The sequence below is a fragment of the Nymphalis io genome, chromosome 16 (assembly GCF_905147045.1).
Source record: "Nymphalis io chromosome 16, ilAglIoxx1.1, whole genome shotgun sequence".
In the NCBI taxonomy this organism is placed as follows: Eukaryota; Metazoa; Arthropoda; class Insecta; order Lepidoptera; family Nymphalidae; genus Nymphalis; species Nymphalis io.
The window spans coordinates 1,726,947-1,741,427 of NC_065903.1; the positions used below are offsets into that span (position 1 = coordinate 1,726,947).

General features: G+C 37.0%; 2 protein-coding genes across 2 annotated transcripts in view; one reads left to right on the forward strand and one right to left on the reverse strand.

Annotated features, from left to right (window-relative positions):
- Positions 1–11,736, reverse strand: part of LOC126774502 (uncharacterized) — a 38,418-nt gene extending 26,682 nt beyond the window's left edge. The window contains exons 1-9 of the mRNA XM_050496067.1: positions 11,158–11,736; positions 4,781–4,948; positions 4,270–4,336; positions 3,556–3,778; positions 2,749–2,954; positions 2,331–2,479; positions 1,506–1,680; positions 815–905; positions 368–536 (exon numbers count right to left, since the gene is read on the reverse strand). Coding sequence (XP_050352024.1) covers positions 368–536; positions 815–905; positions 1,506–1,680; positions 2,331–2,479; positions 2,749–2,954; positions 3,556–3,778; positions 4,270–4,336; positions 4,781–4,948; positions 11,158–11,537 — 1,628 coding nt within the window. The 5' untranslated portion in view covers positions 11,538–11,736. The remainder of the gene's footprint in view (positions 1–367; positions 537–814; positions 906–1,505; positions 1,681–2,330; positions 2,480–2,748; positions 2,955–3,555; positions 3,779–4,269; positions 4,337–4,780; positions 4,949–11,157) is intronic.
- A 332-nt stretch (positions 11,737–12,068) lies between these two features.
- LOC126774490 (mitochondrial cardiolipin hydrolase-like) overlaps positions 12,069–14,481 on the forward strand; it is a 124,169-nt gene continuing 121,756 nt past the window's right edge. The window contains exons 1-3 of the mRNA XM_050496051.1: positions 12,069–12,621; positions 12,702–13,021; positions 13,104–13,200. Coding sequence (XP_050352008.1) covers positions 12,162–12,621; positions 12,702–13,021; positions 13,104–13,124 — 801 coding nt within the window. The 5' untranslated portion in view covers positions 12,069–12,161 and the 3' untranslated portion in view covers positions 13,125–13,200. The remainder of the gene's footprint in view (positions 12,622–12,701; positions 13,022–13,103; positions 13,201–14,481) is intronic.

Below are 14,481 nucleotides of genomic sequence, written 5' to 3' on the forward strand. Positions count from 1 at the left end.
CATCTCGTGCTTTTCGGTGAAGGAAAACATCGTGAGGAAACCTGCATGTGTCTAATTTCATCGATATTCTGCCACATGTGTATTCTACCAACCCGCACTGGAGCAGCGAGGTGGAATAAGCTCCAATCCTTCTCAAAAAAAGGGAGAGGAGGCCTTAGCCCAGCAGTGGGACATTTACAGGCTGTTACTGTACTGTACTGTTAATAAATAAGTTGGTATATTATAACAAAGTGTTTCTCTTTGTATATCAATTTAAATATATCTTTTTATTTCATGTTCTAATATAATAATATTAAAATCTAGAATATTTAAAAAAATATCATCCATGATAATTAAATATTTGAATTGAAATCACAAATAATCTCACTTGCACAAATGGAATCCAAGTGACCAATAAGGTGGTAGGAACGGTCGGCCCACCAGGCTAGTGTACTGAGCCACCACTTCCTGGGGCGATGGTCCGAGGAGCACGAAGAAGTTGAGTATACCACCTATGGTGCGGTACGTGATAGCCGGCGTCGGTTGCAATACTATGTCTGTGGAAATATATAAATATTAGGTATACCAAAAAAAATCGCATATGTCCAAACACATTTCGATTCTGACACATGTATACCCATCAACCCGCATTGGAGCAGCGTGGTGGAATAACCTTCGAACCGTCTTCTCAAAAGGGAGAGGAGGCTTTAGCCCAGCAGTGGGACATTTACAGGCTGTTACGTGTTACTTAACATTTTAAAGGCGATAAAGACTTGAACACATACATATAATAAGTTTAGATTTTATTCAATAAATATAAAATATTATATATTACCCATAGCGTTTGTGTTTATAAGGGCCATCCCGTGACTCTGCCCATCTTTTTCCAACGCTAAGTAGAATGGATGTGTACCGTACAAGTTTACCTGGAAAAGTTTCAATTTTTTTTATATTTATTAGGCTAGCGGTCAAACGTTGCCTGATTTTAAGCATCGACACGGTCTAGGATGTAGCACGCTTGCCTAGAAGAAACCTGTTTACCCTGAATATTTCAATATAAATATTATTATTATTTGTTGTGTTCCGGTTTGAAGGGTGAGAGAGCCAGTGTAATTACAGGCACAAGGGACGTAACATCTTAGTTCCCAAAGTTGGTGGCGCATTGGCGATATAAGCGATGGTTAACATTTCTTACAATGCCAATGTCTATGGGCGTTGGTGACCACTTACCATCAGGTGGCCCATATGCTCGTCCGCCCTCCTTTTCTATAAAAAAAATATAACATGATGCATATTGAGCACTTAAGTTACCGATTCGTCCTTTTCTTTTATAATTTAAACACCAATATGTATTGAGCTGGTGACTGGTTTGGAACCGGTATACAAATCAAATAAAAACAGAACTGTGCCAACTTTATGGGATCGTTTATAAAAACCCACAACTGTTATCACAGACTAAAAAGCATTCTTCCTGATAATTGTAATTTTATATATTTTATGGTAATAGGCAATAGCGTATCGCTCACGTTCTCGGTGGGCGGCATGTCCTGGTTGAAAAGGGTGATGGTCTTCCACTGCAGGTCGTTGAGGAAGGCTGCCTGCTTCTCGCCCAGCCCGTACACGCGGTCCGTCGGCAGCAACGACGAGATCTGCAGGAACTTGTCCGACAGGATCAGCCCGCCCACGTTCTGGGTGTTCACGCTGGAAATTGTAATTCAAGTTATGTAACATCTCTGTAAGCACAGCAGTGGGCTTAGGCCTCTAGAGACATACTCATTTGCGCAGGAGCTCCTTATCTAAAGTAGATGGGAACTAAGAGAAGTTTTTCGAAAATTCATTAACTGAAACACGAAAGAATCATAGTATGGAAGTTAGTCTTTATTGAAGATATAGTCGTTTATGCTTACAGTAACAACCTGTTAATGTCCCACTGCTGGGCTAAGGCCTTCTCTCCCTTTTGAGGAGAAGGTTTGGAACTTACACCACGCTGCTCCAATGCGGGTTGGTAGAATACACACATTAGACACATGCCGGTTTCCTCACGATGTTTTCCTTCACCGTCAAGCACGAGATGAATTATAAACACAAATTAAGCACATGAAAATTCAGTGGTGCTTGCCCGGTTTTGAACCCACGATCATCGGTTAAGATTCACGCGTTCTTACCACAGGGCCATCTCGACTCTTATGCTTGTTTATGTTTGGCTTAACTTATTAACTCTACCAATAAAAAATAAAAAAAAAGTTATTTAAAAAATTGAGAAAATTTGGATGATTCTTGTTATATAGCGGATGTGAAAGGTCCATGGCTTGTATGCATATACTACTGTTACGTAATGGTAAACTACTCACATTGTCACATTGTCCGAATTTCGAATAACCTTGAAACCGACTGCGGAGCTGTCGATCTCTACGCGATACTTCAATTTCGTTATCTGACCCGACACTATCGGTATCTCGGGGTACGGGGGCTCGAAGCGCTTGTTTTCTGCGTCCGTTATCTGGGGAAGACAAAAGAAACGGTCTAGAGAGGAGCTCTCCAATAAATATTTATCACACGCTTCGATACGCTACGAGCTTTGAGGTGATAATTTTTTTTGTATAAAACGCGATCCGAATGGGATCCGGCCCCATGGCACAATCAACATAAACTTTTGGCTCTACCAGAGGAGCCGCCAATTCGCTCGAGAGATACGATTTTCGATATACCCCGACAAAGTTCCGCCCCACTGTCTAAAAAATACTTTTAAAGTTCCGTCGCCCGGCGCACCTTGATCTGCAGCACGTCGTCGGACACGTAGACGAAGTCGACGCGCACGGCGCCGAACTGCCGCGGGTAGTGCGCGTCGCGCGCGCGGGCCAGCTGCAGCACCAGGCCGTGCCGGCTCTCCGTGCTGTTCACGAACCGGTACGAGGCGTACGGCGCCGGGAAGTGGCAGCGCGGGCCGCCCGCCGCGCCCGCCCGCCAGCAGCAGCCTGCGCACGGACCGCTCATTACGACACGCACGTTCATTCGACCGATGCTTCCTTTACTAATAAAGGAAATGAAAATTCAGTGCTCATAGGACACGCTGCTCTATTGTCCGACCGCTTTAATGAGTCCTCGCCTGCGCGGCACATTGGCGCGGGGGGGGAGGCGGTACTAGAGAGACAGAACTCATTTCGTTCGGTACGCGGTTAGGACACCGCCACCCTCACCTCCCTCGGTCCCCTTAGAGGTCATAGTTCTTACCCCTGTACCGCGTAGGCGAGGACTATTAAGGCAACCATACTATAATGGATTAATAGATGCGGTCTAGTAAATACACATGTAGCAAAATTTCATCCGACCCATAGGTTACTATTAGTAGGACTTTGTGCAAGCTCATCTGGGTAGGTACCACCCAGTCATCAGATATTCTCCCGCAAAACAGCAGTACTTGATATTGTTGTGTACCGATTTGAAGGGTGAGTGAGCCAGTGGCGCCAACCTATTCTATAAAAAAAATCCTTTATCTTACCTTCCTTACCTTCATCACCGATCACGTGATAAAGTATACCTTTACGAATAAATAAATAAATAACAAGAACAACGTACCTCGTTTAACACATTCCTTCTCGGTAGCGTTTTCCTGCGGATGACAATCGAAGCGCATGTTATCCGACACGTTGGCGCAAACCTCCTTCAGAACCCCGACCGGCCGTTCCGCGTGACCGCTCTTCTTGTTGTAATCCTTCTTCCTGCTCAAGTCCGTTGTGTTAATCTTATTCTTCGTCGACAAATTGTTGTGATCGTGGTAACGGTTCTCCGTCTGTATAGCCTGTAGATTGTTGATGAAATTAATACTAATATCTTTTATTTGACGCGCCGGTTGGCGAGGTTGGTAGATACTTGCCTTTCCACGCCGAAGGTTGTGGGTTCGATTCTCACCCAGGACAGACATTTGTGTGCATGAACATGTCTGTTTGTCCTGAGTCTGGGTGTAATTTTCTATATAATTATGTATTTACAAAAGAAAAGTAGTATATGTAGTATATCAGTTGTCTGGTTCCCATAGCACAAGCTTCGTACAAGCTTAATTTGGGATCAGATGGCCGTTTGTGAAAAATGTCGCAGGATATTATTATTATTATTATTATTATCTATATTAATCTATACTAACCACCACCGATTTAGATGAAATTAGGTACGAAGCAAGCTTGAGCCCCAATAGAAATTGTATATATTTCCTATATCAAATATCTGCTCGGCCTACCTAACATACGGACGGAGCCGCGGGCGGATACTAGTAAAATAAATAAATAGTCATACCTTTTCGATGGTCGGTGATGAGGGTTTCTTCACCGCGTTCTCTGGATGCGCACGTTCCCACAGCCTCCTTACGAACATAATCAATTAAATTATTCGTAAATCGAAACGTATTTTAGTTCAATAGTTCAAGATCAATCAATACACAGATAAAATGAAACTATAATTGTTTAGTATATAGTAAATATATAATACAAAGGTCAATGACCATATATAGTTATATGTAACTTTACTTCTGTAACACGAAGTCATAGCTGTTATAACTTCCTTCAATCAATACTACTGATAAATGAGCTTAACATAAATTATCTTAATCGACCATATTAAAAATACTAAAAAAACGTTTCAAGGACACCAGAATCCAAATCCAACGTTTTTATAGAGATGTCTGTGTGTGTGAGATGTTTTGTAATTCCTCACCTCTGGGAAGTTAGTAGTGTGGACATAAGGGGACGTATCCAGTTTATATTATATTAATATAAAATATATCTAGCATAAATCTTTAGTCACATACTTATAATGATCATCCCCCCAGCTGCCATCCAGTGTACCGCCCACTGCCCACCACGCCGCCACGAAAAGCGCGCTCAGCACCACCGCAGAACCCATAATTGGTAACAGGGGAGAGACCTCGTACCAACAACTTTCCAAGAAGCCGCCACGTCCTGAAATTCTCTCGTATCTAAAAAAATATAACAATTAGAAAATAGTACAGTACAGCCTCTTAATGTCCCACTGCTGGGCTAAGGCCTCCTCTCCCTTTTGAGGAGAAGGTTTGGAGCTTATTCCACCACGCTGCTCCAATGCGGGTTGGTAGAATACACATGTGGCAGAATTTCGATGAAATCAGACACATGCAGGTTTCCTCACGATGTTTTCCTTCACCGTCAAGCACGAGATGAATTATAAACACAAATTAAGCACATGAAAATTCAGTGGTGCTTGCCCGGATTTGAACCCACGATCATCGGTTAAGATTCACGCGTTCTAACCACTAGGTCATCTCGACTTTTTAGAAAATAGTATTGAAGTACAATTATTACAAAATATACTTTATTCAAATATTTTGTTACAAATTCTATTGTTTGTTAACTGTTTGAATCTTCATAATTATTATTTATAATTTACAAAATTGCTTGTTTACTGTCATACATGAATTAGTTTTAAGTGGAAACTTGATTGGTGTGTGAACGAGTTAATTGTTGTATAATGTATGTGGTGTGTACTGTTTCCCAATTATAATAAAAATAAAATAAAATGAATTGGCGTTCGGTATGTTGATCTACTGAGAGAGGAGTTTATCTCATGGGATCAGTCACCCACACCCACCAACACCCACTCATCAGATATTCTACCGCTAAACAGCAATACATAGTATTGTTGCATTCCGGTTTGAAGTTTGAGTAAGCCAGTGTAACTAGATGCGCAAGGGATATAACATCTTAGTTTTCAAAGTTGGTAGCGCATTGGTGACTTAAGGAATGGTTAATATTTCTTACGTCGCCAATGTCTATGGGTGGTGACCATTTACCATAAGGTGGCCCGTTTGCCTGTCCGGCTACCCGTATTTTAAAAATATATATATATATATTTATAATTTCCAATTATAAAGTCCAAGTCGTACGTATTTGTCGTTCATAGTCCAATTATAATTGAACTATGAACGACAAATGCGTAATCTCTAAACGGAAACATGTCAATACTTTTCAATGATTAGTAAACAATAAATAATATATATTAAAATTTTTGTTTACATTCAAGTAAATTAATACGCAACTAAATAACTAGTGAGTGTGTAAAATATAACTTTGATTGATCACAATTCACAACCAAAAGTCAAATCAGGACACCTCTGGTTTTCATCATATCCAAATAGAATTATACGGGTATGAACCCTAATCCTGCTATACTAAATAAGTCCCATCAGCAGTGGGACATTTAGCGGCTGTAACTTCATATACACTAATCTATACTAAGATTATAAATGCAAAAGTAATCCTGTCTTTATATTACGTTTTCACAGATAAAGTCCTGAAGCGATTTTGATGAAGTTTTTTACGAAACACGCTTGTATCCCAAGGAAGGACATAGGCCACTTTTTTTATACTAACACGCGGGCGGAGTCGAGGGCTGAAACTAGTTATCTATATACAAAAAGGCAGTTCAGTATAAGCAAAAAAGTTCAGTACCTTTTATACTCTATTTGTCAACCATTTTTTTTGGGTTGTAGCTATTCACCACTTTTAATTTTATCAATAAAAAAATGTTATGTTCTAAATATGAAACATAAATTTCTGTGTTTTCCTATAACTTCCATTTACAATTAGGATCGACTTGGAAACTTCGCGAACACTAATAAATCGAAATATCAAATTGAAACTTAAGCGAACACAACAAACTCACCAGTTTATTTTCTCTAATATTTCTTAAACATCCGAAAATTTGAAGAGAGTTAAACGCACAGTAACAATGTAGAATATAAACTCAATGAAAAAACGATAACCCTCGTATTTATTGGCAAATTAACTATCTTGAGTGATACTTTTAACACGTCATAGTATAGGAAAAGTACTTGTTTAAAGTTGTTTACATATTCAAATATTATGGAAATCCTGAATAACTTGAACACCACTAGGAATTTTAAGCATCAATCTATCTTAGATAAGAGTAATAAGGAAACCCCCAATAGAAATGTATTCTACATGATTTACTACTTGTGCCGAGTTAAAAGCCTAGATGGCCCAGTGGTAAGAACGCGTGGATCTTAACCGATGATCGTGGGTTCAAATCCGAGCAGCAGCACTGAATTTTCATGAGCTTAATTTGTGATTATAATTCATCTCGTGCTTTACGGTGAAGGAAAACATATGTGTATTCCACCAACCGGCATTGGAGCAGCCTGGTGGAATAAGCTCCAAACCTTCTCCACAAAAAGGGAGAGGATGCCTTTAGCCCAGCAGTGAGACGTTCACAGGCTGTTACGATTTCTACTTGTGATAGCCATATAAACGTTCAGTTTTTCAGTATTTTAGTAAAAATTACAATAAAAGTCTTCAAATTCATATGTAAAACGGAATATATTATATTCAATTCAATTAAGCAACAATAAATTTGATTAGTCTATGTCTAGTCCGCCACAGACAAGAGACAACGCACCAAAACTCTCTGCTGAGACACTCGAGCTCGTGAGGAAACGACGAGAACTACCATTGTTTTTTCAGGTAAGGCCTTAAACCGAACAATAAAAACGCTGACGCGACGCGATCTCCGATGCTCCAATACCCGTGCCATCAAGGCTGCGATTGAACAAAATCGGGGATCGAAAGTGTTCGCTCGCAAGTTTGGGAGGCCGCATCTGACAAAACTTAAAACTGAAAATGGTGTTACCTCTAGGACTGAGATTGTCGGAGAAGTAGAGAGGTTTTATGGGCAGTTGTTCTCTTCAAGATCGGATAAGCCCTTGTGAATCAGTATTGATGATTCCCACGGGTCAGCGTCCATCTACGGTCCAGCGCGCCCCTCTTACACGCCATTACTCCGAGGAGCTCCCGGTCGTTGACCGAGGCGAGATTAGGGCGGATCTAGAACAGCTTAAAAACAACAAAGCTCCGGGAGATGACGGAATCACAACAGAGTTACTTAAGGCAGGTGGGACTCCGGTCCTGAAAGAGCTAGCAAGCATCTTTAATTCCATCGTCGAACATGGCAAGACCCCGAAAAGGTGGAGCGGGAGTGAGGTGGTACTATTTTTTAAGAATAGTGATAAAGCCCTATTGAAAAACTACAGAACAATCTCCCTCCTGAGTCACGTGTATAAGCTGTTCTCAAGAGTCGTCACGAACCGTCTCGCCAGACGACTTGACGAGTTCCAGCCCCCAGAGCAAGACGGCCTTCGATCAGGCTACAGCACCATAGACCACATCCATACTGTTGGGCAGATTATGCAGAAGACCGAAGAGTACAATCAGCCGCTGTGTATGGCTTTTGTGGATTACGAGAAAGCCTTTGACTCCATCGAAACCTGGGCAGTGCTCGACTCATTGCAGAGATGTCATCATGTACAACGCCGCTACAATGACTGTCCACATCCAGGACTGTAAGACGAAGGAATATCTACCTAGGACAGATTATACAAGTCGGTAGGAACAACTTCGAGAAGGAAACCGATCGAAGAATTCGCTTGGGCAGTATTTGGCAACCTTCGTCAAGTCCTCACGTCGTCTATACCGCAATGTTTGAAGACGAAAGTCTTCAACCAATGCGTCTTACCTGCCATGACATACGATGCCGAAACGTGGACAATAATTGCGGGACTAGTCCGCAAATTCAAAGTCGCTCAGCGTGCTATGGAGCGAGCTATGGTCGGAATATCTTTGAAGGATAAGATCAGAAATGAGATTATCCGAAAAAGAAGCGGAGTCACCGACATAGCTTGCAAAATTAGCAGGCTGAAGTGGCAGTGGGCTGGTCACGTATGTCGTAGGACCGAGTGGAGACCGCGGATCGGCAAATGCAACGCCCTCCAGTCAGGTGGACCGATGACCTTAAGAATGTGGCGGTGACCGACTGGATGCGGAAGGCGGAGGACCGGGAGCTTTGGCGCACCTTGGGAGAGGCCTATGTTCGGCAGTGGACTACGAAAGGCTGTTGATTGATTGATTAATTGATATCTAGTTAAGCCAGTGTGTGATTACTGTAATCATTTGACATCATAGGGATGTGTGTGTATTTATACGTTGTATAAATGGTATATTATTATATTATTATTAATTTTTTTTTATAGAATAGGAAGGCGGACGAGCATATGGGCCACCTGATGGTAAGCGGTCACCAACGCCCTTAGACATTGGCATTCTATAAATAGCCAATGCGCCACCAACCTTGGGAACTAAGATTTTATGTCCCTTGTGCCAGTAATTACACTGGCTCACCCTTCAAACCGGAACACAACAATAACAAGTGCTGTTTCGCGGTAGAATATCTGATGAGTGGGTGGTACCTACCGAGCTTGCACAAAGCCCTATCACCAGTGAATGAAGTGAATTATTAAATTAACCTCTTATTTTTTCCTTGAAAAGAAAGATTTAAGTACTGCCACTTGAATATACTTATTATATTCTTATCCAAACGCGCCGGGACAAGTAATTTGATTATAATCTTTACGTCAAACATGTTTCAATTACTCATTGGTAACATAGTGACTGAACACACAACACCTACATTACCGAAAAAGCTTTTTCAAGTCTACTTTTGGATAAAATACATCCAAGTGAACAAAATGGTGACAGTGGTGAAAACAATTTTTTTTATTACTGTTTACTTACACACATTAAAATAAATACTTAGAATAAAGTAATTAATAACGATTTTGTAAAGTAGTTTATTTGTCGTCGCTAGTTTCAAGTGTGAGATGCTTGGATAAAGGCAAAACAAGGGTTCCGAAGATTAAAAAATTAAAATTATTAGTAGTAACAGGAATAAAATTTGATTGTATTTATTCTAATTCTAATTCCAAATACTCTTTATTGCACACCAATAAACATTATATGACAAAAATTTACAAGATCGCTATTGCTAAAACGGCGATTTGATTTATTTACAGTTAAGAAAACTGTGATAGAAAATAATATTAAACCTATGAACAATAATTTTAATTTAAGTCACTCAATATCTCGAGTAAATTTATTTTAATAGCAGAGCTTATTGTTAGACCTTCTGGGTGGCTATAGGCACAAGGAACATAACATCTTAGTTCCCAAGATTGAATTGGTGATATAAGGGATAATCAGTATTTCTTACTGCACCAATTTGTATGAATGCGTGACTACTTGCCATTAAATGGCACATTTGCCTATCCTCCTTACAATGATAAAAAATATATACATAGATATATTATTAAGATTCAATATTAATAACAACAGAAGGCAGAAAAAAGTATTTTGAAATATTAAATACCTTTTCATATATCCACAATATTCTAAATTAAAAAAAAACACAATCCACTCTAGCACAACACACAATAATTATTACATATATGAATGAAACGAATAAATGTAACTATCCATACTCAATATTAGTACAAGATTGAAACAAAGGAGAGAACAATGCAACAAAGGTCAATGTTCTCACACAAAGGTATTACAGTATACAGTGTAAGCAAAATTACAATTGTAATTTAATTGGAGGAACTTCAAAATTATAAATACTAAATTAAATTGCTCAATATTTAATAGCAACAACTGTTTATTGATTTATTAGTAAATCATCTGCAAGTATGTCATAGTTTTATTATTGTTGAATTTTTTAGTTCAACTAATTTTAGTTGTAAACTCATTGTGACTATAGAACAATTTGGTCAATAATCTTTACAATATTTTAAAGTTTAGAAGAACAGAAATTATATTTTTAGTTAATAGTGTTTAACAACTAGGTCTGAATAATACCAGTAACTTATAATGATAAAAATGTTTATATTGTAGGTTCGGTTTTTGAAATTTCTCTCAGAGGATAAATGATGAAATCTCATGAGAACCAAAGTAACAGACATAGCCCAAAGAATTGTTGAATTGAAGTAGTAGTAGGCCAGACACAGAGCTTGTAGAACTGATGGCCAATGGGCAGAAAGGTTCTCGAGTGGGGACCACGAACAGGAAGTGTGGGCAGACCTGCCCACACTTCCGGTACCTGCCCCTAGGTAAGGTGAAGGGCAGGACTGGCATAAAAAATATCGGGGGAGGCCTTTGGCCAGCAGTGGACATTTTTCAGCTATGATAATGATGATGATAATAGTTTTGTTGCTTATATTTATCTGTAAAATTTGTAATTTTCTATTTTGAAAAAATAAAATATGGAAAAATGTTTTTAATTACATAAAAATCCAATAGACCTTACCTCGGTTCCTCGAAATTTGTAGGCTCGTCTTCATCTATCGGGGGCCCTTCTAGGACACTCTTAATGAGATACCGACGATAAAACCTGCCTGGTCCTTCAAATGGGGCAAAAGTTGCCTTTTTTTTATGAGACTCATTGTTTGGAGCATTCAGTGAGGTCTCTGTATGCATTTCAACGTTGTGGGTGGAAGGTTCGCCGCCTTCAGCAATATTTGAGCTTTTATCGCTCTCATAGTGAAGTCGATAATTTATGTTATCATTTAATGTCAATAAATCAGTTTTAGCTGCCGGCGATTTATCACAAAAGTCCTCGAATGAAACTATTTCATAGTCCTCATCATCGTCCAGTCTTTTTTCTGCTTTATATGGTATTTTTGACATATTTAATTCAAGCGCGATGCGCAGTCTTGAGTTAAAATTAGAATTATTTTAATATGATTAAATTTATTACCATCATTTACGATTCTTATTTAAAAATATTATTAGAAACATATTATATCCTTAAAGGACGTATCTATTGTTTTCTCATTATCCTTATCAAAAGTAAATAAAACATCACTTGTTAAATAACACACATCATTTATCAATAATAATTCTCACAGCTTAAAAATAGATTACATAGATATAGAGATAAAGTAACGCGAGAACGCTAGAGTATCAATGACAGTTTAAAAAATACAGACTATAATATACATTTTACTTAAAATGTAAAGTTGATTTTTGAATACATTAATTCAAAATAAATAATTATAATTATTTTTGTCATTACATTTTAAATAAAAGGTACTTTTGGATTAGCAATAAATAATAAATGGACTTATTAATGTATAGAAATATTTGCTTTAATTATTATAAGTTATATAAATTAACCTAACAAAAAATTTGTGTAGGTACATTGAAATTCTTTGTTAATTTATTAATAAAAATTATCAAATGCGTGGACGTCATGGTGGAATATTGAAATTTATAGAAATCGTACCTGTAAGTGGCCTATAAAATATCATCATGAACTGGAAATGTGCAAGGTTTCTTTTAGCGTCTACGGCTACTGTCGTTGTTGCTTCCCAAGTGGCCAAGAAGTTGTGCAAGTACTTTTTTAATTTCAACAAAAGATCTCAAGCTGAGGTTGCAAGCGACGACGCGTGTAGTGAAGTATTTAACATAAAAAATCGTGAAATAAACGATGTAATATTATTTTCGGATGATGTTGTTCGCCATACAATAAAAGTGCCACCAAATAAAGATATAACGATATGTGAAAGTAGAGAACTAAATTGTTTTAAGCTTATAAAATATATTAAATCAGCCCGTGAAACTGTAGATGTATGTATGTATTTAATAACGAGCAGTGAAATAGCTGAACAGATAATTCGATTGGGACAAAGGCATGTTCTAGTAAGAATAGTTGTTGATAGTGATATGGCTGATACTCCTCCGTCACAAATAAAGAAGTTAAAGGAATACAGTGAGTTACATTACGATATTGATCATTGAAATAGTAGCGAAAATTGTCTTGAAATTTAAGTGCATGGAATTTTTTTACAGGTTTCATACAGGTGCAAACCAACAAAAAGTCAATATTAATGCATCACAAGTTCTGCATCATAGATGGTCCAAAAGCTGTTAAGCGAAAGAACATATTAAAAGCTCATGCAGAAAAATTGAACTTTCACGGACAGTTAATGAACCATAACGTTAAACAAATAAAAAATAAGCAAAATAAAGGTTTTGTTATGTCCGGATCATTAAATTGGTCGACCCAAGCCATGGTTTCAAACCACGAAAGCGTTATTGTTACTTCACATCCTAATATCGTCAATAAATTTGAAAAAGAATTCGAAAGTTTATGGATAGAAGATGAACCGGTAATAAATGATGGCTTATTTAATTAATTTCTAATTTCCTTTGTAATTATATTAAAACAGCGTATTTTTACTTGTTTTTCAGGCTATACTTTCATCACTATGACAAATAATCATCTAGCAACTAGCAATAAGGACTTGTGATTTTAATTTTAACTTATTTCAAGCATATTATATTAATGGCAAGTATACTTTTTCATCTATATATTTAAAAACTTGTGTTTATTTATGATTATATGTCTAATAGAAATATTCAGATATTATTTTTTAATTAATAATATAATTTTCAATTAATGTACATATTGGTTATGGTTTTTCTAATGTTATCGTTCATATCGTTCACTCAATTTTACTTTTTTATTTTTACGGATTTGACATATGTCTAACTCTCCCATAGACAATTCCATGTGCACTTCAATTCAATTTCGATCGATCATATGTTTTCTTTGTGTAGTTTTTTCGGCCGCTGATATTCGAATTGGTTATATGGTTTTCAGTTAATATTTCCTTTAAACATTCTATACAGTTAATAACAAGTGGTTTCAGGTGTAATTGTACATGTACTGTATACGAAAACTATTTTTTTCGACGTCCTTATAGGTGCATTTCTAAATGCACGTGCTTGCATTTTCAGTCAATTTCTGAAATTTCAGTCGACAATGTGAACTTTAAACTTTTTACACATTTTAATAAACACTACGACGTTTGTGTGAAATCTTTGCATGAATATATATTTGTTTTTCTAAACTTTAAAACGTGATTTTAAACGAAGACAGATTGAATTTAGGACTGATATTTGGTTATTTTATTTTGGATTTTCCACGATGAATCTGTGTTTCTGCGTTAGCTTGCAGCGGGATAAAGTGTTTGTGGTGAGTATCAAATAGTGAAAATTTAAAAAGTTATAAAAATTAAAAATAAAATGAGCAAAAACTGCAATGAAGATTCATCAACACATCAGTTATATTAAGCTTGACATTTTTATAAAGGCACTTAAATAATCTAAGCAATACTATTCATTTGGAAAAATAAAATGAAAAAATAAATGTATGTACTTTACCTAACATTTTAGGTAGAAGTTATATATCAGATGTAAAAAATAGAAATATTAAAAAAAATAATAGTTTTTAGTGAAAAATTACTGAACATGTGGTTATTCAACATACAGGTGGTTGAAAGATAGAAACTATGCATATTATGTTATATTTTTATTTACATAAGTATTATTTAAAAGAATATATAAACAGATTTATATATAAGCTTTAAAAAATTACAATAAATTATATATTTACATGGTCGCTGATATTAAGTCGCCTTCTAGCTGTAACAGTTAGATATCATTATTTCATAGTTAAACATATGGTACTTCTTATGTATATTCTATTATTTTATGTTCTTAACTTTAATGTAATGAAATTATGATAAAATGATAGTTTAAAATGTTCTAGGCTAATTGTGTATTA